General features: G+C 34.7%; 6 protein-coding genes across 6 annotated transcripts; 4 read left to right on the plus strand and 2 right to left on the minus strand.

The window, feature by feature from the left end:
* Positions 1-1,708: 1,708 nt before the first annotated feature.
* LOC106309537 (E3 ubiquitin-protein ligase BAH1-like) lies at positions 1,709-3,739 on the minus strand. The gene is made up of 6 exons (XM_013746584.1): positions 3,333-3,739; positions 3,020-3,267; positions 2,628-2,885; positions 2,266-2,403; positions 2,111-2,169; positions 1,709-2,022 (listed from the first exon to the last, which is right to left on the minus strand). Exons 1-6 carry the CDS (start codon positions 3,514-3,516, stop codon positions 1,917-1,919), a joined length of 993 nt encoding a protein of 330 aa, XP_013602038.1. The 5' UTR covers positions 3,517-3,739; the 3' UTR covers positions 1,709-1,916.
* Positions 3,740-9,722: 5,983 nt separating this feature from the next.
* Positions 9,723-10,273, plus strand: LOC106311239 (60S ribosomal protein L22-3). Its single transcript, XM_013748450.1, is given in 3 exon segments — positions 9,723-9,820; positions 9,822-9,950; positions 10,132-10,273. Coding segments are annotated over 3 exon segments (369 nt in total).
* A 207-nt stretch (positions 10,274-10,480) lies between these two features.
* Positions 10,481-11,282, minus strand: LOC106310739. Its single transcript, XM_013747959.1, has one exon. It carries the CDS (start codon positions 11,270-11,272, stop codon positions 10,667-10,669), a length of 606 nt encoding a protein of 201 aa, XP_013603413.1. The 5' UTR covers positions 11,273-11,282; the 3' UTR covers positions 10,481-10,666.
* A 2,109-nt stretch (positions 11,283-13,391) lies between these two features.
* On the plus strand, positions 13,392-16,449 carry LOC106309984 (endoglucanase 1). The gene is made up of 8 exons (XM_013747168.1): positions 13,392-13,707; positions 14,113-14,319; positions 14,400-14,600; positions 14,768-14,860; positions 14,949-15,110; positions 15,200-15,311; positions 15,551-15,714; positions 15,923-16,449. Exons 1-8 carry the CDS (start codon positions 13,447-13,449, stop codon positions 16,253-16,255), a joined length of 1,533 nt encoding a protein of 510 aa, XP_013602622.1. The 5' UTR covers positions 13,392-13,446; the 3' UTR covers positions 16,256-16,449.
* Positions 16,450-20,827: 4,378 nt separating this feature from the next.
* On the plus strand, positions 20,828-22,632 carry LOC106310699 (exopolygalacturonase clone GBGE184-like). Its single transcript, XM_013747925.1, has 4 exons — positions 20,828-21,107; positions 21,255-21,554; positions 21,652-22,155; positions 22,271-22,632. The coding sequence occupies exons 1-4, from the start codon at positions 20,904-20,906 to the stop codon at positions 22,520-22,522; spliced, it is 1,260 nt and encodes a 419-aa protein (XP_013603379.1). The 5' UTR covers positions 20,828-20,903; the 3' UTR covers positions 22,523-22,632.
* Positions 22,633-24,043: 1,411 nt separating this feature from the next.
* Positions 24,044-25,353, plus strand: LOC106309506 (60S ribosomal protein L19-1-like). The gene is made up of 5 exons (XM_013746546.1): positions 24,044-24,218; positions 24,394-24,516; positions 24,596-24,909; positions 24,998-25,071; positions 25,151-25,353. Exons 1-5 carry the CDS (start codon positions 24,107-24,109, stop codon positions 25,176-25,178), a joined length of 651 nt encoding a protein of 216 aa, XP_013602000.1. The 5' UTR covers positions 24,044-24,106; the 3' UTR covers positions 25,179-25,353.
* Positions 25,354-25,675: the final 322 nt, after the last annotated feature.

A 25,675-nucleotide genomic window follows, 5' to 3' on the forward strand; every position in this document is an offset into this window, starting at 1 on the left:
GATGCAAATAGTTTGGTTTGTTGAAGTTTTTGCAAACTGTATTTTTCCAAAATGAAAATATATTATTTAGTTTAATAATAACAAGTTTAGTAAAATTCAAAATTTGTAAATTTAAAACATTTTGTATGGTTTATATTTTTATTTGTGAAAATAATTAAATTTAAATTTTAAATCTAAAAATATTTTGTATGGTAATATATTTATTTGTGAAAAATATTTGGAACTTAGCTATAAAATCAAAAAAAAAATTGAAAAAATGGGTTTTCAAAAAAGAATACCTGAGAGGCCTTGTTCCAAAGCTCATATGTTCTTGGGCCAGGACTTGTCGATGAAGAAGAGATATCTCGAAGAAGCTCATCCTCTTCTCAGGCGATTCTTAGTCGTAATCGCGTCGCTTTCTTCGCCGGGTGACTGAATCGGTTGTTGTTCTTGGACACGAAATGAGATAGTTTTTTCATATCGATAATGAGATAGTTTCTTCATATCGATAGGCTCTATGAGATGAAGGGAAGAGAGTTTAGTGACTATGATCGCTTTGCTCGAGAATAAACAACAATTATTATAAAGAGAACAGATATAAGAGGGACTCACCACTGTCACCAGGGAGGGACTCGGAGACAAGCGAGAAGAACATATATAAGATGGATCACAATCTTCACCTTGAAGCTTCTTCCTCCTTAGTGCTTTTACTTGCTCTGTTCCTACTACCATCGCAAGCAACCTAATTTCAACAATCATCAAAGCTTCGTGTAAGTAAACATGTAACATTTCATATAAACACCAAATAAAAAAAAGGAAATAACTCACTACGAATTTGACTGATCTCTGTATGATTTTCCAGTATTCACTCCTCATATCGAATCGAAATGAAGCAAAGATTGGTTCGAGCGAGAAGAAGCAGTGTGAGGCAGTCGCACCAGAGAGTCAGCTGGGTGATGGTTGAGCTCATCTTGTTGTTACAGAAACTGGAGTAAAATAGAGGAAGAGAAAGGTAGAGAGAGAGAAAGAAAGTTTGAGGTTAAACCATGAGCTTTATCACTGGGTTGGTGTGTTAAACCAGTTTTAATTCTATAAAGCACCGTTTCTAGGCGATTTTAAATGAGGACAACAGTACGCAACATTGGGCCGTGTAATTATTAATGCAGCGGTAATAAGTTTTCCTACTGTGTAACGGTCGTATTTTTCTCACTGGGTAACAAAATCAATCATGCAGTCACATTGTGTGACTTGTGACAACTACATTTCCTTTTGTCCAATAAGAAAAGAAGAATTAATTGGATCACAACGGGAAAATAATTACCTTACCGTTTCAACAGTCCATATTTTCCTTAATGCGTAATGATTTACTTTATCAAGGTAAAAAGTAAAAACTATTTGAGAGACTAAACCAGGCCTTAAATGGGCTTGTTATAAGGATTACACTTTAGTGGGGGTAGTTACTTCTCTAATGATCTACTACCAGATTTAACTACTTGGCCACGTTTGAACCAGTCCATGTACCGAGACAGAAAGCTAAACTCGAATGCAGCGTTCGGTTGCAACACTACAGAAGCTATGCACAAGATATCACACGTACAAGGATAAGAACCATGCTCTAGTTCCTTGCTAATTACTCTTCTCCTCATTTTTGTAACACCGCTACAGCAATATCTTTATAAAAAAAATTTATAATGAATCCTTCTCTTGAGAGTTGTTAACAGATGCAAACTTAATAAAAAATAACATAGAATGCTTAAGAGTTTTCAGTCTTTCACAAACAAATGGTCACTATATATAAGCCAAAACACACACTCACAGAAGAAACCAAATCACAATCGTGAGATTTTGAGTTTTTGTTTATTAGATTACAATCAATCAAAACCAAAAATCTTCAAGTATTGATGTCTAACTTGAGATGCCACAAAAAAATCAACTTGTTATATCCCAGTGAAGCTTCGACATTGATAATCCCAATACTCCTTGGCTTGCTGTAACCTTTCTGCTCTCTCTGTTTTACGCCTTTCTTCCCAATACTCTCGGCAGCTGCATGCATTACATGTTTATAATCTCAGCTTAAAAGTCACGTTTATAAAGACTATATAATACGGATATTTGTTGTATGTTCATTTACCTTCGCTTAAGTAAGATACTAAGCTCGTCCAAGTGAACAGCACCTTTATAAACACAAACCTGACATCAAAATGAGAGAAATTCATTAAGACCATGAAACATGCAAGAAGATTAGTATATATCAATAAAGTTGGTGAATAAATGTGTCTAACTAACCTCACGGCAAAGCGGGCATTTTTCAGATGGGTCTGCGGCTTTCAAGCCATCAACTACGTTTACTGATGCAGCTGAACAAGCACACATGTAGCAATATATGTGTCCGCAGGTTAATGATATCGGATCAAACACCGTGTCCTGTCATAACATTTAAATTTAAAAATATTCATTTTTGGACAAAGATTCTTTCAAACCAGATACTAAAGAAGACTTAGTCTTGAGAAGAGTGGAACAGCACTTTGACACTACAACCCTAAGACTTTATCATTATAGGCTGATACTATCTTCTATTATTTTCAGATGTCAACTAATAGTTTATTTTTGACATTGAGATTCTTTGAAGTCATCTTAAGTTTGCTTACCAAGCATATTGAACAAGTCAAGTCAATGTCAACTTTAACAGAATCAGAGAGCTCGCAGGAAAGAAAAGGCTTCCCATCATCAAAGATAAAAGAGCAACCACCAAAGAGTGATGCCAAAACAGCTCCAGACTCCTTCTGAGATTCTTTTAGATTTATGTGAAACGCCATAAGCTCGCATAGCCATGGTGATTGGAGGATCTCTATTCTCATTTTCTGGACTTGTGTCTTAAACGCTTGTCCTTGGCTAGACTCATGAATCTGCACGGCAAAAGATACAAATATTATACATATTGAATATAAGAAGAAGCGTTTTTTTTACATTAAGATGTAATATGAATATAAGAGGGAACAAAATAAAGAAGTGTTTAAGGAAATTTTCATAGGTAATTAACCTTGTCGTATTTTTTGAGGATTTTTCGAATGGCGACGGCGTTGATGAGGGCGTAGTTAACCAAGTCTCTGCCTTCTTGGATCAAACCAAGATGGCTCGTTTTTGAATGATTGCCTCTGAACCAAGTAAGACATTTTTTGAAACTAGAAGCTAAATGTAACTCAAGAAGCTTCCGAGCATTCTCGTTAAACCATCCTACAACATCCTCCATCTCCTTCTGAAGCTCCGGGAAAAAAGTTCCATCACAAACTGCATAAAAGAGTTAAAACATCACAAACTGAAAATTTCATGAGAATGATGTCAGAAACAGGCACCTGTGCATTCGCGAGGACAGTTGTTGCCATGTTGTTGACTGATTGAAGCAATACGAGCAGGAAGATGATCTCTTCTTCTGCATCTCTTGAGAATCTTCTTGAGTTTCTTGAAGCCAACACCAGGTGGATTCTTCTTCTCCTTCTGTTTTTGCATGTACTCCTCATACTTCTTACAGAACTTCATTTTTCACAATCTCTCAAAAGGATATGCGTGAAAAATATAATCAACAAACACACACACACACACACACACACACAAGAAAGGTTATAAAATTTAGATGACCATCAACAAACTCAGACCTGAACAAACAGGATCTGATCAATAATTACTACAACCCTGATGAGTTTTGTCCTTCCCCCTTCTTCTCTCTTTCTCTTTCTCTCTTTATCTCTCTCTTACGTCTCGTGTTGGCTTTATTATGAGAGAGAGAAAAATAAACAGAGACGTATTTATAAACAGAGGAAGCAAGAAGAAGAAAGAAGCTGGTGGGGTCGGCTGAAAACAACTTTTGTTATAAATCTAAAGAGAAAGCAAAAGTCAAATGTTTTTTTTTGTTGGGGAAGATTTTTTTTTTTTGTCAACTGTTGTTGGGGAAGATATCTCTCGTTAAAAGGTGTTATTTGTGAATATATTGAAGGGCGTAACGGAGATTATTGTATTTAACAAAGAGATTGACTATTGGTTTATTTCAATTTCATTTTACTAAACATTAATGTATTGATGGATTTGTTACGATAAATTAAAGAAGTACGTAGTGATGACCACATTCAATACAACATCATTTTCTTAATGCCGCGTGGGTGTGAATGTCTGGTTGCGGTTGTTAGTCATAATGTTTTGTAAAATTAAAACAGCAGATTAGAAAAACTTTTGGTATGTTTTTTCGATGCTCCATAATAGTCTGAAATATACTTTTACTTTTTAAACGAAGATTTTGGTAAAGCAACTTTAGAGGTTCATTTTTTTTATTATAAGATGAAAAAGTTGAATTACTAGCTCTAAAAATAAAATAGATTTTTATTTCTCTTAAAAATACTTTTATTGTTATTATAAATGTTGATGGCATTTTAGCTACTAAAAAGTATCGGAGTTCAATGATTTTTCCAATTTTTCAGCACTAGAATAATAACATTAAAAATAAAAAATAGAAATTTCTGATTTTAAATATTGTTTTAGAAATTTGTTCCTTTTCTAAATACCTCTAAAATGGGTGTCTTCTTGAATGTATATTCTATTGATTATCTAGTATTAAACTGAAAAAACTAACTGTAATTGTTTATAAACGTGATGAATCTGTGAAATTTGATTCCATGAAATAAATAAGTTGACTCAAAACTTCCATGATCTAAGATATATCTCTATATTGTTAATTTAAAATCCACTGATAACATAGGATAAAGATGCCACCGCGAACTAATTTTTAAAGTTCAAAAAAAAAAGATGCCACCACGAAGACACAGCTTTGAATTTTTTTTTCTTCTCTGTGGGGTCAAATTGGAAACTTATTGATAATAATAAGGACTAGGTGATAACCCGCGCCCTGCGCGGGGTATTTCACTCGGTGATTTAATGTTTGAAATCAAAAATAGAGTATGTATTTGCAATATATAATTGATGAAGTAGGACTTTATATCAATGGAGGAAAGTTTCAAGAATGGTAAAAGCATATTTAAACAATAGAAGAACTCTCTTATAACTAAAAAGCTCATTTATTATTAAGATGCATAATTATAAAATTTATCATAATAGTTCTTAAGTAAGATGTTGAAAGCCAAAACAAAAATATAAATGTAAATAGAATACTAATTAAACGAAAAAATCTTCAATTCAATAGACACTCCAACATTAACTTCAATTTGCCGGCATAGGAATTCTGTGACCATAGAAACAGAAGAAGATAAAAATTAGGGCACAAATTTTTTTCTTATAGCCAGCCAAGAAACAGTAAGTAATAATTTAGAAGATACTTACTTCGATTTGAAGTTTTGTATTTCTGCCATGTCCTGATCAAATAAGACTTGAGAAGAGCTTTCTAAGTTAGTGATATATCTGAAACCACCTAAATAAGAAGTATAAAATACATAAGATATTTTAATCTGCAAAATATGCAATATTAGATAGCTAACCTTCTCCCAATGGATTCTCCATGATCTCAAAACACAGACATTCACTGGAGCACGTGAGTTAAGGTTGTATTCATTCAAAGTCACTGCTTCCTTTCCATAGGCAACACACTTTAAGTGTTTTAACCTGTAATTCATTTGGTGAGTTAGCATATTGATATATATGAAAACTAAGATCTGTTTCTCAAAACAAAATATGAGTAAAGTCAGAAGTTCAAACTCTGTGTTAACCAAAGTGAACTCCATCCTGGTATTCTGATAAGAAAATATCTCGCCAGGTCCTAGTTCTTCAAGTTGTTGCACTCCCCTACAACAACCATAGCTCCACAAAGGTCTACACAAATAATGGAAATAAGATGAAGATTGTTAGCTGAACCATCTTACACGACCGAGTTAAGTAACTAATCAAAAACGAAACAAACTTATACATAACATACCAATACAGTACATTGGATGTGACAACCCTTTCAGTATTGTATTAAAGTTCGCAAGGATAAGAAAATTAGAATCACTCGGTATCTAAGAATATTATGTTTCTAAATAATCTATATAAAACATTAAATTTAATGATCTTTGCCATAACTGTAATTTTTATTAAACTTATGATACCATGTGAGAGAAAGGAAATAACTAAATGTGAAAGTTTACTTCGTATTCAACATTTTGCGAATATTGAACATTAATATTTATATAGAAACACTATATATCCCCTATATAAATTCGGAAACAAACGAATTACAGTCTTTCTAACAAAATATAAAAAAAACATTATATACTCGGCTCTTTGCGAAAAATGTTTCTCTTTATATTGGCTTTAAGAGAAATCAGAGGGAAGGAAACATAAGTTTAATTTTCTAACTGTGATTATACATGTTTTTATGATATAACATAAACAGTATATATCATAAGGATCCCATAATTTTCATTGGTTGAAACTATATAAATGCGATCGTAAAAATAAGTGAGGATGGGAAAACAGTATATATCATATACACTTGAATGATATATGAAATTTGATTTTTGTGTGCGTCTATGTTATTTTTATGATTACATTTTTAGGAAATACGACTAAAGCAATGAGATGACATTGGTCAAAAAAAAAACAACTAAAAATCTCAGACGCATAATAGTCCGTATAAGGCAACATAGATAAGTTTAGAACGGAACCAAACTTTTTAATAAACTTCGCTCTAATAAACTTTGTTGAATGAAAAAATGTCTACTTAAAAACATGCACAGAGATCCTGCAATCTTGAAATTACTGAAAAGTAGTTGTATAAATGGTATACATAGCAGCTTGAAGAGTACATATAATTTTGATGCGCATAACTTCAGTTGGTTTGCCTGCAAATTGTGTGTGTTTGAGTTGTCGATAGGTAATTGTCCCTGCAATTACTTATATTAACTGTTTGCTTTAAAACATGAGTATTTACTATATAAAAGTACGCAATCGGCATACCTTCCACGTTAAAACACTTGTTCTTGCACAAACTTGCCGCACAACCTCTGTTAATTAAACATAAAATATTATAAGCAACATAGACAATATATCAAAAATTTAAGACTTCTCGTAAGAACATATAATACCATAAGCAACACAGCAAATACTTACTTATATGTCTTTTTCTTCAAACAAATTCTGAAAAACTTCTTTGTAAACGACATTCATGGTTGACCTCTGTGGCTTCCCAACTTTGTCTGTAAGTAAAATCTTTAACCCTTTCCTGGATTTCACTTTGTGGGTTTTAACCAGGGTTGACCTTTGTGGCTATTATGTATTATAATATTAAATATGTTTTAATATCTTTGAAAGTGATGTCTCGTTATAATGGTTGCATGAACTATAAAGCGTATCGTTATAATGGTTGCATTATATTTAGTTTTGAAAGTGATGAGTACATCTTTGAGATGAACGGTCATGTCTCGTTGAAATATGATACAGATTGTGCTCTTCTTCAAAGTGTTCAGGATGAGTTCTTCATTGAGATGAATGGTCATGTCTCGTTTAAAGATGATACCGAGGGACTCGTCTTGAACCACGACGTGTCTAAACGTTCCGAGCCTTGGGGTAACTGGGTCGTCGTTTCCTGAGTCGGGGGATACGTAGAACTCCGAACCTTTCATTAAAAACAGTGCGGTTGAAGTAAAAGGTGGGTAAGAATGAAGAAGAGACAAATCCGTAGCATTAGCTTTACGTGAGAACTCCAAATCATGAGTTGGTTACTTATTTTTCTAGAGTAAGGAAACTCTTTAAGAAATCCGCTAATAGAAAAATCAAATAAGGAAACTAATTTGTGAGAGTCTCTCTCCAATAGACACGTGTCCTAATTGGTGTGAAAGCATTAACTCCAATGCTCCTCTTTTAATATATAAGGGATATAATATAATTTCTTCGAAGCTTAGATTGGTTTGGATTTCGCCACCAAAACTTTGCTTTTATTATTTTCAAGCCGCGCAGTTTGTATCTGCTAACTTTATGGCCCCTTGTATTAGTATATGGTTTTACTATTATGTACAATATAATTTCTCTATCAGTCATCCCCACCAATTCAATCTGCTTTCATTTTTTTTTTGACATTTTTTCTTACTCTACATATTATATTATCCTCAAAGAATGTGGTTCTTTTCAATCTTACACACAAAATTAGCGGGATATGCTTTTGCTTTTTAAAAGTTTCAAAGAAGATGCTCAAGTGGCAAAAGACAACTAGCATTTTCTTCTTTGTTTTTTTTTTTTTATCTAAGTGGTGTACAATTTGAAATGTTTAATAGAAATCTATATTAACCATATTTCTTGCTATATGTCTACATAATGAGGTAATGTGACATAGTATCGTGGTTTTTCATCTGGCTTATCTTGGTTTGACCGTTTATTTATCTAAGCTAACTTAAAAATTTGTTCCATCAAACGAATTTTGAAGTTACTTATTTAAAGAGTATTCGTAGTGGATACCGCCAAGCTACTATTTCATACGATTTCATTTGGGACGATGGGAAAACATATCAAAATTGTAAATAGTGATTATCGTAAAATCTAAATGATCCATGTCCAATGACTTAGAAATGGGATTGTTTTAAAAAAAGTTCCAAAATATCGACAAAAGTTTTTTTGGAAAGAGGAACACCATTACACATTTACCGTTCAAATGCTCTTAATTTGTTTTATTCAGTTCAACTGGTTGTGAATAATTTTATCCCCAGTGGCCAGGTTGATTGACGTTTCCAAAATGAAAAAAAAAAGGTTAGTCAAAGATTTTCCTATTATAATTCAAAGGTCGGTAATTTAGCACTAGGTGATTATTAAATAACAAACACCAATGAACGATGGGTAATAGACAGCTAAGTACTCAGATGAATTCAGAATTCGAGGAGAAAACATACTTGTCTCTTGCGTGAATGAAATGCAAAAGACACCTAGTAATAACGTAAGTAAGTATGGCCTTTTATACAAAAGCGTAGTTTCTTACTTGATACGCAATATTATACAAAACTAGGTCAAACACGCTAAATTCAGCTCCAATGTTGATCCAGAATATCCTCTGGTGTGGAGTTAAAACACCAATCTTCTAACCGCCGACATGTAGCTGCGCCCATAGTAGCAGAGGCTCTCGCGGTAAAGGCTGCCTTTATTGATGCAGTCACTAATGATTTCTCTCAGCTGAATGTCTTCTCTGATTCGAAGTCTCTCATCAACCTCCTCAATTCCTCTGTTTCAACAGTGCTCTTTCAGAGTGTTCTGTTTGATATTAGAGCCTTGTGCTGTAGGTTTGAATCTATCTCATTCTTTTTTGTTCCCCGTTTGGGTAATGTCGTTGCGGATACTCTCGCAAAGTCTGCGTTAAGACTTTTTGTAACCTCTCCGGATGGAGAGTAAACTGTTTCCTCCTTTATGAATCAAAGTAGTTAGTTCAAAAAAAAAAAAAGAAGACAGAATTATTCTTAAAGAACTAAACTATTTCGCAATCATCTTGCTTTTAGCAAAAAAAACTAAACTATTTCGTAACGGAAGAAAACTCTAGCCTTAGGAAAAGGCTTATCTCCATGCAAAATACAACATTAAAGGAAACCCTAACACCTCTGAGAAAATGTTGTTAGTTCCTACTTCTTACCGGACAGTTGGTCCGAAAGATATTATTCCAGACATTGGGCCTAAAGCCCATTGGGCTATAAATGTTTTAAATCTCTCCAACTAAATGGAAACCTATATTAACATCTTGGCCAAGTTTCCTGGCTTTAAGCTAGAGTTACAATTTGTCGTGTCTAGAGATGGCTCGAGGGGTGGCAGTGAAGTCGAGTGCGAAGAAGAAAGGAGTGGCGTTCGTGATTGACTGTTCTAAACCAGTTGATGATGAGATCATGGAGATACACGCTTGAGAAGTTTCTTCAGGAACGAATCAAGGTCGGAGGCAAACCTGGAGCTCTTGGTGACTCCGTTTCCATTACAAAAGAAAAAGGAAAGATCACCGTCACTGCCGATTCCAACTTCTCCAAACGGTACATCGCGAGCTTGCTGAGTTTTATTACGTTTGAATTAATTCGATATTTGTTGTTTTGTACAATCTCAGTCATATAAGTAGCTACCAAAAACCCTAACTTGCTCATCAAGCGTACCAATATATTGACTTTTGCATCATCCACTATTTGATATGTGTGTTTTGGGATATTAAAAAATCAGGTACTTGAAGTATCTGACGAAGAAGTATTTGAAGAAGTACAACATCCGTGATTGGCTACGCGTGGTTGCGTCGAACAAAGACAGAAACATGTATGAGCTAAGATACTTCAACATCGAAGACGATTCAGCTAGTGATGAATAAGATTAAGGCACTCTCTTCTTCATTTCGTTTGCTACTATAATTTAAACATTTTTCCTGCTCCTATAAAGATTTTGTAGACAATTTGAATGATTCCATGGTTGCATTTGATAAAGATTAAAAAATAAGCTACTATAATTTAAACATTTTTCCTGCTCCTATAAAGATTTTGTAGACAATTTGAATGATTCCATGGTTGCATTTGATAAAGATTAAAAAATAAGCAAAATACATTTATCATGGACATTCAACACATTGGTTGGTTTACTCCAAAGGATCCTTGAATACCAAAAAAATTAAAATTAACCACAGAAACATAAAGTTGACAACTGATTGGTAAAAGAACAAGTCATCCAAAGAGTTTGACTTTCTGTAAGAAAGAAAGTCAAACTTCCTTCAGACCGAAGAGACAAAAGAGTTTCCTCTTCCCAAACTCTCACTTTTCAACTTCAATCCATTGCAATCAAACCCGCATCCACACTGCGGCGACTCGTAAAACTCTCCGATGGCGAAATTCGCCGAAGTGATCCCGACGGAGAACTCGAGCTCCTCTCCGTTCCTGATAACCTCCACGATGTTGAGCCACAAGAAGAGAACCTTCACCTTCACGCCGGTAAGCTTCGTGAGCTTGTTCTCCGATATGACGCCGGAGATCGTCGATTTGTAATCCAATTGGTAAGAGCCTTGGAGAGCGAAGCTACACGACTTGTTGAAATACGCGTGGAACTTCCCCGTGGATTTATCCAGATCGTACGATGAGACTCCTTTGGGGAGGATTCCGACGGGGAAGTTGTAGCTCTGGAGGAGGGAATACGCCGTCGGTAGATCGTCGTCTGTTGCGGCGGTGATGAACGGCGGAGTGACGCAGAAGAGGAAGAGGAACGAGGCGGTTAACATCGGAAGCAGAGACATGGCTCTTTCAATCTGATCGGCGAGAAAAGCAAGAGAGACCTTTGAAGGGAAAGAAAAGTGAGAGACTGGGCCCATCTTAAGATATCTCATTGACCAAATAAACGGCGCCTTTCTTACCAAACAGCTAGACGCGTGTCATAAGAAAGTACATGAGTTGTCCTTTTCTGGATTGTTATGATAACAACGTGGAGGCCCATGGGCTTTTCAGAGAAAAATACGAGTCCACGACAATAAAACCCACAACCACCACTATGAGGTGGTCTTATACTAGCGTTTTAGGTCACCATCGGTCTATTTATTCTAACGTAACGTGTGACATTATTGTATTAGGTAGGATCACCGCATGTACGCAGCATGTGCTGCATCTCCGTTATTAATCCTTCTTTACTTCTTTCTGATAAATCATAAGCAGCGGTCGTAAGTGTGTATTATGATTCATTTAATATGATACACCTATAGTAATGGGAAGCCATATTCTTATCAACACAAAAGCTCTTTGTACATATTGTGATGATTAACACCAGTTTCTTAACTAGGTTCTTAGATTCGGATAAAAGACGATTATTAGTTTTTAACTAAACAAATATAAGAATTGTCTCTTAGATAAGAGATATTAGAGACGTCTCTTAGTCGGAAAATGTAATTTTTTTTAAAAAAAGTGTTAAATCACGAGTTCAGAATTTCAAATAAGAGACCGAGATTAATCATGCTCTTACGCTTCATATAATATTTGGGTTTATTATAAACAATTGACGTTAAATATTATTCTCAATTGTTCATATGCGGTTGAAGTTATTTCTAAACTTGGAAAGCAAAGCCCTTTAAGAAAACCTCCAAATTCAACCATATGAGATATCAAGAATAGTTTTATGTATTTATTTTTGAACGTTGAGGATTAGATATAGGGGGTGATTGGTTGAGTTGTAACTGTAGAAATTTATTTTAGAATTTAGTCTGTATGATTTTTTGATTTAGCTTTAAGAGATGTAGATTTAAAATTTCCTACAGCCAAAAGATGGAGCTTTAGAAAATAAGGCTTTTAAAACTATATTTTTTGTTTTTTTGGCTGTAACTTTAATTTTTTGGTTGTAGATTTAAAAACTAATATAAAGCATGATTGGTGATTTTAAGGCTGTAGATAAAAATTAAAGTTAAAGTCACTTGCTACAGTCCAACCAATCACCCCCATAGTTGCCTAAAATGTTTGTTTTTTCCTACCTGAGCTAAAATGTTTTAGATTATGAAAAGACAATATAATGTACATTAAATTATTCCCTAATTTTTAAGCGAAACTTATATTACGTATGATATTTGGGTTTCGTAGAAACATTTGACGTTAAACACTGTTCTCAATAGTTCAATGTGCTCGAAGTTATTTCTAAACTTGAAATCGAAGCCCTTTAACAAAACCTCCAACTTCAACCATAGAGCTATCAAGAATGGGGTTATGTATTTATTTTTGAACGTTGAGGATGAGACATAGAGTTGGCTAAAATGATTTTTTTTCTACGTGAGCTAAAATGTTTTAGATTATGAAAAGGGAATGTACATGGAATACAATGCGTTATATTTTTTAAGGGAAACTTAAGAGAATAAGCGCCAAATCAATTGTAAGTTGGCCCCTCATCATTTAGGCCAAGGCCAATCCCAAGGGCTTCGATTTCAAGTTTAGAAATAACGAATGACGAATTTATAAACATATTACTAGAAAACCCTCCACATTTGCATGTTTCTCGTAATCGACCAATATTTGTTCTGATTTTGAATACAAGACCCACAACTCCCACATTTCTCTCCCTTTTTATTTACTTTTTGAGTCTTCTGACAAAAGCATATGCATATCTCATTACTGTTCTATTGGTCATACCACGTAAAATTGACTTGTCGATTCGAAATTATTTTCTTTATTTTTTCATTTTACCATAATGATAACAATTAAATGTTTTGACTGAATTTCGGTATGAATGAATGGTTACAAAACTTTTTAAATTTCGAGATTGTGTTAACGAATAGCAAGCTAATTTTTTCTACATTATTCAGTGATTACAAAATTTCAAAAAATCGGTTTAACAAAAAAAACAAAGAGAGTTACTCAGTAAAAATAATTAACCAACCCGGTTTAGCTTAAGAATAGAGAGAAGATGGAAAGTGAGGAGAGAGTAAGCCAATATTTTTCTATATAAACAGAGCTTTAGTTCCTCTCTGTTCATCTTCTGCTAACCTAAAGCCTCTCTCTCTCCATTCGTTAACGTGAGGAGAGAAAAATGTCTCTTCCTTTCCCTTCTTCTGGCCTCATCGCCACATTTCTGGTTCTCCTTTTGCTTCTTTCCAATGTCTTTTCCTCTCCGTCTTCTTCTTCTCTCCGAAGCGTTCACCAGCGTCACCACCTCGACAACCATAACTACAAAGACGCTCTCACCAAATCCATTCTCTTCTTCGAAGGTCAAAGATCCGGAAAGCTTCCTCCAAACCAGAGGATGACTTGGAGGAGTGACTCTGGCCTCTCTGATGGCTCTGCCCTCAACGTAAATCACACTACTTTCTTTGGTTTTATTACTTTTTTTTTTTATGTTTTGGAAAATGTGACGTGGGGGTTTGTTTTCTTTGATTGTTATTTAGTTTGACCAATATAGGTCATAAACCTATTAAAAATCACAAAATACAAAACGTATAAGACGAAAAAACCTTCTTTAATTTGAAGCTTTTCATGATTTTCTTGAAAGTTTTCCTTGCTTTTATGGGTTTGATGTTATAAAACATGGGAAAAAATATCATTTATATTTGAAACTCTGTTATTGTCCTTCAAATTTTCTAGGTTTAATTTCTCCATCAAAAGATATATACTACTTTATGGAGTTTGATGTATAAAACATAGAAAAAAGTTACAGATTTGAATGTACTAGTTTTGGTTAATGAGATTAATTTTGTAGGTGGACTTGGTGGGAGGATACTATGATGCAGGGGACAACATGAAGTTTGGCTTTCCAATGGCATTCACAACCACAATGCTCTCATGGAGTTTAATTGAGTTTGGTGATCTCATGAACTCTGAGTTATCAAACGCTGAAGACGCAGTTCGTTGGGGCACTGACTTTCTTCTCAAAGCCACTTCACATCCTGACACCATTTATGTTCAGGTTAATTTATATCCACTTTAAAAAAAAATTAAACTATGAGAAACAGAGGAAGAAGTGGTTTATGTTAGCGTTATATATAGGTTGGTGACCCTAACATGGACCATGCTTGTTGGGAGAGACCAGAGGACATGGATACACCAAGAAGTGTGTTTAAAGTAGACAATAACAATCCTGGTTCTGACATCGCCGGTGAAATAGCTGCCTCTCTTGCCGCTGCTTCGATTCTTTTCCGGAAATGTGATCCTTCTTACTCCAATCTCCTCCTCCAACGAGCCATTACGGTAAACAATGGAAGGAAATAACATACTCATATTCAAAGTTAACAAAAAAAATCATCACATTTTTGTACATATTATTACATTAAATAACCATGTGCACTAAAAATAATTTTCTATTCAAAATGTCACAAATCTGAGCATTGATTAAATTGCGTTAATGGGTTTTTAAGGTTTTTACATTTGCGGACAAGTACAGAGGACCCTACAGTGCAGGTCTAAAGCCAGAAGTTTGTCCATTCTACTGTTCTTACTCTGGATATCAGGTACAACCTTTTTTATATTGGGTCTTTCTAAAACTTAAAACGTTAATCTAAAAAAAATCTGAAATCAATTTAATGTTTTTTTGGTCAGGATGAGTTGTTATGGGGAGCTGCTTGGTTATACAAAGCAACAAGTAACCCAACATATCTCAGTTACGTCCAAACTAATGGGCGAAACCTTGGGGCTGATGAGTTTGATAACATGTTTAGCTGGGATAATAAGCACGTTGGTGCCAGAATTCTTCTCTCCAAGGTTATAAAAGAAAGATACACTTGTTTTTTGCTAGGTCATTTATGATATGATTCAAAATATTTAACCATTTGATTTTTGATTTTCCCTAGGAGTTTCTGATTCATAACGTGAAGGCACTTGAAGAGTACAAAGAGCATGCTGATAGTTTCATTTGCTCTGTTATACCTGGAGCTCCATTTTCCTCTTCCCAATACACCCCAGGTATATTACAAATTAACTCTTCATTCTCTCAGTTATTTGCATATTTGCCTATATTGTTCTCGTTTATTACTCTTTCCCTCTCCAAAGTCAAGGCTACAATTAATGGGTATTGTGTATTTTTTTTCATTTCATTAACTATGATGACTTAATAACCATCTTGTTTTCAAATAGTGCGTAGTTGTATTTGGGTTCTCTACCAAATTTATTGAAGAGTGTAATGTATTTGCTTGTATGTATAGGTGGGCTGTTGTTCAAGATGAGTGGGAGCAACATGCAATACGTGACGTCAACATCGTTCTTGCTCTTGACCTACGCCAAATACTTGACATCTGCTCGCACCGTCGTTTACTGTGGTGGCTCCGTCGTCACCCCCGCCCGCCTACGCTCCATTGCCAAGAATCAGGTTCGGTCTTAAAATTAATGTGTTACACTACATGCCTTTACGATATATTTGCATTTGCACATTATAATCAAACTCAAACCGAAACCAAACAAAATTTGACACGATATTGTTTGGAAATAAATAGAGTTGATTAGTATTTATTTATTATACAAAAGTGTAACTGATATATATATATATATATATATATATATATCATTATATATGGCAGGTGGACTATTTACTTGGGGACAACCTACTGAAAATGTCGTACATGGTTGGTTATGGTTCGAAATATCCACGTCGGATACACCACCGTGGCTCATCCCTCCCCTCCGTTGCAGCCCACCCGACCAAGATCCAATGCCACGATGGCTTCTCCATGTTTAACTCTCAATCTCCTAATCCCAACGATCTAACCGGTGCAGTCGTCGGTGGTCCGGACCAGAACGACCAGTTTCCTGATGAAAGGTCAGACTACCAGCGTTCCGAGCCAGCCACTTACATTAATGCCCCACTTGTTGGAGCTTTGGCTTATCTCGCTCGCTCCTTTGGCCAAGTCTAATTAAGCTTCGTCCTAATCAATTAACCGTTGTATTTATTTACCTTTAGAATTAAGGATGCTATCTAAATGAGTAGCCAAGATGGTATGATCCGACTCATGTGTTTAGACGATGCGGTACTATTTGCTTTCAATATATATATTGTTTTCAATTCTAAATTGGTATATATTATAATATATATGTGTCTATAAATTTTCAAAACATAATAAGTTTACGGTATAATTTTTCATTGAATAGATTGATTCAAACTTTCACAAGTATTTGTATCTTTTTCCATATATATATTTCGGATTATTATTTCATTATTAAAATCGTAACTATATATATAAAGATTAGTAAAATATTGTTTTATTGTGACATTCAAAAGTATTGTAACATTTCACAAATTTAAAAAGTTTTTAAAAAATTAAATTTTTCGCTTCATAAATTTATATTATCAAGTAAATAATTAAACATTTAGGTTTTGTTTAATTATTAAAATAAATTATATAGCTTAAAATTTGTTTTCACTGGTTTAAGGTAGTAAAGATTAATCATTGTTAGATAATATGATTTTTGTTATTTAAAAAAAATCTTTATAATTTTAAAAGTTAACATCGACAAATATTTAAATATTTAACATATGAAGGTATAATATTACAACATTAAATTATATCTATTTAATTTATACTATCTATAAATTCAATGGATCATCTATTGTTTAAATCCAATTATTGATTGCCGAATAAAAAATTCTGGTAGACCCAAAATTTAAATGATAAGATTAGATATTAAATGTAACATGATTTTCTAGAAATAAGTCCATTAGGTCCATTTTTTTAAAAATTACACATGAATCAATGTTGTGACTTCTGTTTTAATATATAAGAAGATTATTATTACGCTTTACTATCTATGGCCATTTCTAGAAAAACAAATTGGAAGAACCTATGTGAATAGAAAACAAAACATACGAAGCTCATGGGAAACTACGTGAATAGTACATGAACACTATATTTGAAAGGTAAGACATTTTTTTAATACCTTTTGAAAGGTGAGACTCTATATGAACATAAATGTATTGGTAGATTCATAGATTTTAAGTAAAAAGGTAATGTTCGTAATATAGTAAAAAAAATAAAGTTTTAAAAAAATAAATAAATTATATCTACGCGAATTTATCTATACTATTAAAGCAGAATCACTACTACGATTCTGCTCCTGACTTTTTAATTTATTTACATGCCACTGCCATTGATTTTTTTTTTTTTAATGAAAATCGTCCATTTAATAAATGATCAATCAGAACCAACAATTTTTAAGTCCAATCACAACCGCATTTAAAGACAATTTTTCCAGGATATAGCTGAACTCATTCAATTGTTAATATTCCATTATTGAAATCGATTCAATAGATTTTACGGAATATTCAGATTTTTAACTAATTGGTTATTAATCGATACAAGTTGTTTCAAATAAAAAAAAAGATTTGTTAGAAGATTATACAAGTTACCTAATATCACAGTGCAAGGGATTCAACTAATAATACTAACGTGAGCAACACCCACCAAATATACTGGAGCTTTCAAAATGGTAACAATATTAACAATAGATGATATCGATTTTATAGTTTAGAAAATCTGTTGGGATACGATTTGGCGTATGCCCCAAGGTTTCCCAATAACCTTAGCATCTCTCCCTTTAACTTCTTCATATTATAAATATCCAAGACCCTCTTCCTATTGAAACCACTACCTTCAAAAAACACTGCCCTCAAAGAAACCTATGGCTTCTAACATGCAAATCCAAACGTCGAAAGCTTCAAAGAAACCTATGGCTTCTTACAAGCAAATTCAAATCCAAATACTGCCTTTTTTTTTTGTCAAAGATTTCCTTTCATAAACTCATAAATGAGTAATCAAAGAACATAGTTTGGATACAACACTCATTGTGAAAGCAACAGCAAAACAAATGGCTGCGCATTTATTAAAAGTACAAGATAGTGGAGTGAAAAGAGTGACAAAGTTTCTGAAAAGAAGACCTGTGATCTTAATCATGTCCAACCATGAACGCATGGCAGAGAAAAGGACAATAGAGTCCAAAATTAACTGAAGACTTGAGAGTCTACGAGTCTTTGCTGATTGAAGAGCTTCAATCATTTTTCCAGCTTCGTTGGCAAGGGACGAACCTGCGCTCAAACTGATAAAGGAACCTTGGGAGTCACGGGCTTCACCCTTTCCATAGATAGACCACCGAAAACCTCCAATTTTAAAAGTTTTAAACCACATTCCATTCACCAAATCAGTCGGAAGGATTTTAACATGAACAGCTGGAGACCTTACAGCTACAAACACAGAGGCAACAAAGCCATGCTTTATGAAGTCTGAAAGCTGTGAAGAAGACCACCACTGCCAACTGAGTAAACCTGAAATAATTGAAACCAAAACCACAAAGGCAAAGGTCCAAATAACCTCATACTTGGGTAAGTAACTGGTACACCACAGTGTAATATCCTCATACTGAGGTAAATAGAGTTTCATGAAAAAAAAACCCACAGAGCCTGCAACATCCTCAAACTGAGGTAAAAAGAGTATCAAAGAGAGCACAACATCCTCATTCCAGAGTAAAAAGAGACTCCTATTGAGATAATTAAAACTGATATTCAACGGGGGGATGGGAGCTGAGCTCAGGCTGAGAGGGAGGACTCCGATATTACCGTATCGATACCCAGAGCTCTCACTGAAACCTAAGCCAAACCACAAGCCCGTAGACCAAATCCGACACAGGAATCGCCTTCACCTTAACGGTGATTCTGAAAATAATGAAGCTTGATGACAGAGCGGACAAGTCAACAAACTTAAAGAACATGATAGAGCGTGAGTCAGCATTGGGTGATGGGCGCTGAGCATCAGGTGGTGGAGGTTTAATCCCATCGGAACAGTCAAGTTCCCGTGCGAGATGGATTCTCGGAGTTTCTTTCCGGTTTGGTGAAGCGAAGACACAGTGCGGCGGAGGAACGAGCACACGGCTGACGGTTACTCTTTCTAAGTGAGGAAGGCGATAGACCCACGGTGGTGAAGTCGTTTCAGTCGGGGGAGACGGAGATGCAGTGGAGGAGAGCCGAAAAGATCTTGTAAGTTCAGCATCCACGGTGAGAGGAGGAGCGGTGGCGACGGTAAGACGAGGAAAGCGTAATATTATATTTCAATATATTTTGTTTAAAGATAATTAACATAAACAATATGCATAACACATCTTATAATATAATAAAATATGATGATATTTAAACTGTGAAACATAAACAATAATAAAATCTGATAATATCAATTACATTTTTCAAAATAATTATACATAGTTAACATAATATCACCTACTATTACCTTTACGTATACATAATTATCACCCAAAAATGAAAAAAATAACTAAACATATATACAAAACATATATAAATTTATAATTTTACTGATTTGTCAACAGAAAATTATCAGCGCTTTGAAAGCGCATGTCAAAATTTAGTTATTTATTTTAAAGAGAATAGCAACTAATAAAATTATGACGAAGGATGATGAATGTTATCCGTGGGAAACGAGCAATTGACCCGAGAGAGAGATATGGGTCGAGTAAAGCTCTCACTATCTCTGTTATGAGTTATGGCAGACTCAATTCCATATTACGTAATCTAATGTTCAATAGAAAAAAATAAATAATGTTTTCATAGTCCATGTTTTTATTAATTCCAACCATGTCTTTGATATATATTAGACCCTACAATGGTGATATGGTGGCAACAAAAACTGTCTTTCAGCTTCAAATGAGAACGTACACACAGTAGTTCCAGAAGTTACCAATCAAACGTCAACATTATATTATAACACATAGACATAATTTAATCACGCCTTTAAATGATATCAAAAATCTGAATTTTTTTTCATCAAAAGAAAAACTGAATTTTTATATATCTGGGGTTTAGTCTGGATTTCAATATAAACAAAAATACAAAACTTTGTTATTTACACAGAATTCGTTGAGAAAGAAACGAAAATCATAAACAAATGGTAGATAATTGCTTGCAGTTATAGATTGTTAATTAATCTAGCAATGCTGATTATTCTTAACCAGTTAATCAATATATTTGTTTTTCTTATATATAAAACTGACCGTGAAATCAGAACGTTACTCTCCTTCTGTTCCTAAATATAAGATTTTTTAGGTAAAACACACTTATTAAGAAAATTACTTTCACTAAAATTTTAAATTAAAAACTATTCAACCAATTACAAAATAGAACTATTAAATTTGATTGGTTACACAGTTTTTGATAAACTTAAAACTACCTAGAAATATAAGAACATGCATCCTACATATTGGAACATAAAACCTATTTTAAACATCCTATATTTAGGAACATAGAGAGTATTACTTAACGTTGGGTGGTGAGCCATCCGCAAAAGAAGATGCAATCACACACTGATATTTCCCTGAAACCATTACTTTAAAACATACTTAAATCCATAAATAGAATACAAACCAACCCTATAAAACAGATCATGAATCCTCCAATAATCAAAAAAAAAAAAAATCCTCCAATAATCAAATCAATATATATATATATTTGTGTACACTTTTTAAAAAGAAGACAAAAGAAAAGAAAAAAAAATATTGATTATAACAATGGCTAATGGAAGAAGGTTGTTGCTCGCTAAGGCAAATGATAGTAAAGTAGGTTCGTTAATTCTAATGGCCGTAGTGTTTGGTTCTTGCCTGGCTAATGGTGAATATCTCGGTGGCGGACGTGGCCTTTCCGGTAGTTCCGGCGCGGTCTTTGATATTACTAAGTTTGGAGCCGTGGGAGATGGTGCCACCAACACTTTCAAGGTAAGATGTCTTAAAATTTAGGGATTAGCTTGAGTTTCGCCTTATAACCTTTTGGTTATTAATTAGTAAATTACATGCGACAAAGAGCATTGATCCAATAATAAAGTGTTTCTTCTAAAAAGTTGGATGACACGCAATAATACGCAGGCGTTTTTGAACGCATGGATCCAAGTGTGTGACAGCGCTGTACCGGCAACGCTACTTGTCCCTGCAGGACAATACTTGGCTGGTCCAGTTATTTTTGCTGGTCCATGCAAGAGCAGAGTGACTGTCGAAGTTCAAGGCACGATCATCGCTACAACAAGTGGATATGCAACCCCCGAATGGTTCTTATTCGAGCGTGTCAACGATATCCTTCTCACCGGAACCGGCACATTCAACGGCAAAGGTGAAGACATATGGAAAGAAGGTTGTGGCAAAAAGACCAATTGTAATCTTCCTCCAACGGTAAGAATAAGTTAATATATATATAATAATAATAATAGGTATATCACTGAATGTTATATTTTTTTTACCAATCACTCGTACCTACGTACACATGCAGTCTCTAAAATTCCGAAACTTGAAAAATCTTGAAGTCAGTGGCATCACATCGGTCAACTCAAAAGCCTTCCACATGTTCTTGGTGAAAACCGAGTTTGTCAACATCCACAACATTAAACTTCTCGCGCCTGCTGAAAGTCCTAATACCGATGGTATCCATTTGAGCAATGCGGACCACGTTAGCATCACGAACAGTAAAATGGCGACAGGAGATGATTGTGTTTCAATTGGTCGTGGTTCCAACAATGTAACCATCCAAGGTATTATTTGTGGTCCAGGACACGGTATAAGTATTGGTAGTCTTGGTAAGTACAAGAAGGAGGAGGACGTTTCCGGCATTCACGTTAGCAATTGCACGATGATACAGACCGACAATGGTCTTAGAATCAAGACTTGGGGTGGCTCAGATCCAAGCAGGGCTGCGGACATTAAATTTGAAAACATTCAAATGCAAAGTGTCAAGAACCCAATCATCATTGACCAAAACTACGGTTCAAGAGGCGGAGTAAGTATATATAAGCTATAACCGAGAAAATCTGAAACCCAGAGTCAAATTAATCTCTTACATTCAATAACTTACCAAATTCTATATTTTCTTTATTGTGTGTGTGTGTTTGTAGGATTCACAAGTTGCCGTAAGCGATGTGTTGTTCTCGAACATAAGAGGAACAACAATTACACAAAATGTTGTTCAGCTCAATTGCAGCAAATCGGTACCGTGCGCAGGAGTCAATGTTGTTGACGTGAACTTGAACTACGTAGGCAAGAAAGGGAAAAAACAGTCGGCGTCAGGAGGTTTGGTTGGAGCTATTTGTGACAACGCTAAGGTTGTCTTTGGTGGACAACTTAGCTTCCCAACGTGTGCCAAATGAATTTTTTTGGTATAAATAATTTAATAGTGAAAATCAAAAGTTTCACAAACGTTTGTTTCGTTTGTTGGTTAGTTTGGAAATTTATCAACAAAAAATAAGAATTAGAATATTTGACTTTTTATAATGTTTTCTCCTATCTTGTTATATTTTTATTTCTACTTATGGAGGTAATGCATAATAGAGGGATCCTTAAGCTGATTGTCCTGGTTAGAAATTTGGTCTGTGAGTATTACTGTATAACGTATACACACATTTTATTCACAATAGAATTACTCTATTTAGTTGCACAAAAAAAGAATTACTCTACCTAAAGGCACTAATTGAAGAAATAAACAAAACATCAGATAATCAAAGCTTCCTTTGCTTAACCTAATCTCAGCAACAAGCATATAGAAAGAACATGCGAACTGAGATATTCCATCTCAAGAACTTTTCCAATTAATTATAGTTTCAATTATTTTAATTTTACACCAATCATATTTTTTGGGAAAGCTGAGTTAGATATATAAATTCTCCACCTCTTAAATTTATTTGACAAGTTGTAATTGTTTTAGATTTATGTTGATTTTCTTAGTACTGTCCTGATAATTGTGATTATCTGAAGCCAAAAATCCTTTTTATCATATATAATATAAATATGTTGACTAACTGTTTTTAAATAAAAATACATATGTAAATGCGGATCCAAGATAACAAAATACAAAGAATTTTTGGGAGCTACTAAAAACAATCGATTATTCAACTCAACTCCATAGAATAACGTACGGATTTAGGCATGGCCTTCTTTTAAACATGAACTACAAAGCCTGCATAATATGTTGAGTAAATTCACTAGGTGGAAAATCAAGGTCGAGATGCGAATCACAAATAGATGTGCGTTTCTCATTACTAGGAGTGCTACTTTACCTCAGTGGGGGCAGTTTTACGTTGCTAGGGGTTTCCCATTTCACTCATTGGTTAGGTAAGGTAATTTACCAGCTGACGAGAAAATGTAATCATCTTTTTGATCTTTCTATTGTCTTTATTCTCATAAAAGCTGGGGTAGATATATCTTTTGTGACCATTGTGTTGGCATTTTTTTGAATGTAATATGGGATGGATGTTTTGAATGCTTGTAAGTTCTTGGGCTACCCTTATACAAAAAAACGTACGGATTTAGGCTTTGTACCAAAACGTTTCTATTGCAGATTGTTTTAGTCACTTGTCAGTAAAACAAACAATGGATTAAAACTTAAAAGAGTTTACACTTCAAAAAAGAGACACTTTCATATTTACAAATAATATTTTCATGAAAAATTAGTATAAAAAAAGATAGCTATATTATAAAAATCTACAGTTTCTTTATAGTGTTTCGTTAAGTAAGAATATAGATACGAGTGACTGAATATTTCACCAGGGTAAAAGAACAGATTATGAGGCTTGTAATGGGCTTTTCAGAAAGCCCAAGTTTCTTTTAAAACTTAAAGCCCAATGGACTCCTCGGAGAGCTGAAACCCTAGAGAGTTAAAGACATATAGATAAACTCTTTCGTCTGCTCCGAGAAGCACTTCTCTTCCGCCGCACCAATACCAAATCCTCGCGAAAATGGTGTCTCTGAAGATCCAGAAGCGGCTCGCCGCGTCGGTGATGAAGTGCGGGAAGGGCAAAGTCTGGCTCGATCCGAATGAATCTCAAGACATCTCCATGGCCAACTCTCGTATGTTCCATTCTTCTCTCTTGTATTCAATTTGGCTGTGTTGAATCTACAAATGTAAAGCTATTAGTGGTTGATGTTGCTTGATTAGGTGGTTTATGTATCATGCTATGTAGATTAATGATTAATAGCTCTGATAATCTAAGAGAGTGATTGGTTTGGTTTTGAAAATTTCTAGGTCAAAACATCAGGAAGCTTGTGAACGACGGTTTCATCATCAGGAAGCCAACCAAGATCCACTCTCGCTCCAGAGCACGTCGTATGAAGATTGCCAAGATGAAGGGTCGCCACTCTGGATACGGTGAGCATCCCCTTCTCGTTTTTTTTTGAATTAAAATGATATTTTATAGTGACTGATGACATTTTTGTATTTGTATAAGGTAAGAGGAAGGGTACTCGTGAAGCTAGGTTGCCGACCAAGGTGCTGTGGATGCGTAGGATGCGTGTGCTAAGGCGTCTCCTGAAGAAGTACAGAGAGTCGAAGAAGATTGACAAGCACATGTACCATGACATGTACATGCGTGTCAAGGGTAACGTCTTCAAGAACAAGCGTGTCTTGATGGAGAGCATCCACAAGTCCAAGGCCGAGAAGGCCAGAGAGAAGACTTTGTCTGATCAGTTTGAGGCTAAGAGGGCTAAGAACAAGGCTAGCCGAGAGAGGAAACATGCTAGGAGAGAGGAGCGTCTTGCTAAGGTATAACTAAACTTCATTACTGTAATTTAAAAAAAAATATTTCTTTTGAGTTTGATTATGGATCGTTGAATGTGGGTTTGTGGTGTAGGGTCCTGGAGGAGATGTTGCCCCTGCAACTGCACCACCAGCTGCTGCTGCTACTACTACTGCTCAAACTGCAGAGTATGTCTGATCTCCTTGGTGATATCAAATTGAGTTTTTGTTTCGCAAGGTATTAATTCAGGGGTCTTTGGTTTTTCAGGGTGCCTAAGAAGAAGTCCAAGAAGTGAAGAGGAGATAGTTAATCAAGCTATATAGATCATTTCACTTGACTTGAGAAGTTTTTGAATGTTTTATGAAGTTGGTTTTGTTGAAATACTTTCTTTGCCCGAAAAACATAAGTTATGTCAGTTAATTGGTTATGCTTTTCACATTTTAAGCTTCTCAGTGTTCACTTATTTGTTATGCTTCCACCCCTTGGTTGCATCAATATTTGTAAAATTTAAACTTACCATCACTTAAGTGTTAACCGATGAGTGGACTCTAACATAGTTGCACAATTAGACAAAAGAATTTTGAAAGGAGGCATATTCTGAATATTAGATATGACGGATCAAGGTCGGCTAGTGAGACAGGTGGGGGTTAAGCTTCATGTGGCCGTGATTCTCATTGGTAGTGAGTGCCATGTGAAACAAGCAAACGTTTTTGACGCTATAGACCCCCTTTAACATCAGAAGATTAAAGCTTTTATAGAAACTGGGTTCTTTATTATTTATAAAAAGCTTAA

The sequence above is a fragment of the Brassica oleracea genome, chromosome C8 (assembly GCF_000695525.1).
Source record: "Brassica oleracea var. oleracea cultivar TO1000 chromosome C8, BOL, whole genome shotgun sequence".
Taxonomy (NCBI): domain Eukaryota; kingdom Viridiplantae; phylum Streptophyta; class Magnoliopsida; order Brassicales; family Brassicaceae; genus Brassica; species Brassica oleracea.

Excerpts from the sequence above, each read along its gene's own strand:
- LOC106309506 (XM_013746546.1), top strand. The coding sequence starts at position 24,107 with ATGGTGTCTCTGAAGATCCAGAAGCGGCTCGCCGCGTCGGTGATGAAG. Across the intron at positions 24,219-24,393 it reads CATCTCCATGGCCAACTCTC|GTCAAAACATCAGGAAGCTT; the intron begins GTATGTTCCATT and ends GAAAATTTCTAG. Across the intron at positions 24,517-24,595 it reads GGGTCGCCACTCTGGATACG|GTAAGAGGAAGGGTACTCGT; the intron begins GTGAGCATCCCC and ends TATTTGTATAAG.
- LOC106310739 (XM_013747959.1), bottom strand. The coding sequence starts at position 11,272 with ATGAGATATCTTAAGATGGGCCCAGTCTCTCACTTTTCTTTCCCTTCA.
- LOC106309984 (XM_013747168.1), top strand. The coding sequence starts at position 13,447 with ATGTCTCTTCCTTTCCCTTCTTCTGGCCTCATCGCCACATTTCTGGTT. Across the intron at positions 13,708-14,112 it reads CTGATGGCTCTGCCCTCAAC|GTGGACTTGGTGGGAGGATA; the intron begins GTAAATCACACT and ends TTAATTTTGTAG. Across the intron at positions 15,111-15,199 it reads CCAGAATTCTTCTCTCCAAG|GAGTTTCTGATTCATAACGT; the intron begins GTTATAAAAGAA and ends GATTTTCCCTAG.
- LOC106309537 (XM_013746584.1), bottom strand. The coding sequence starts at position 3,516 with ATGAAGTTCTGTAAGAAGTATGAGGAGTACATGCAAAAACAGAAGGAG. Across the intron at positions 2,886-3,019 it reads TCCTCAAAAAATACGACAAG|ATTCATGAGTCTAGCCAAGG; the intron begins GTTAATTACCTA and ends TTTGCCGTGCAG. Across the intron at positions 2,404-2,627 it reads TGACTTGTTCAATATGCTTG|GACACGGTGTTTGATCCGAT; the intron begins GTAAGCAAACTT and ends ATGTTATGACAG.
- LOC106310699 (XM_013747925.1), top strand. The coding sequence starts at position 20,904 with ATGGCTAATGGAAGAAGGTTGTTGCTCGCTAAGGCAAATGATAGTAAA. Across the intron at positions 21,555-21,651 it reads ATTGTAATCTTCCTCCAACG|TCTCTAAAATTCCGAAACTT; the intron begins GTAAGAATAAGT and ends GTACACATGCAG. Across the intron at positions 22,156-22,270 it reads ACTACGGTTCAAGAGGCGGA|GATTCACAAGTTGCCGTAAG; the intron begins GTAAGTATATAT and ends GTGTGTTTGTAG.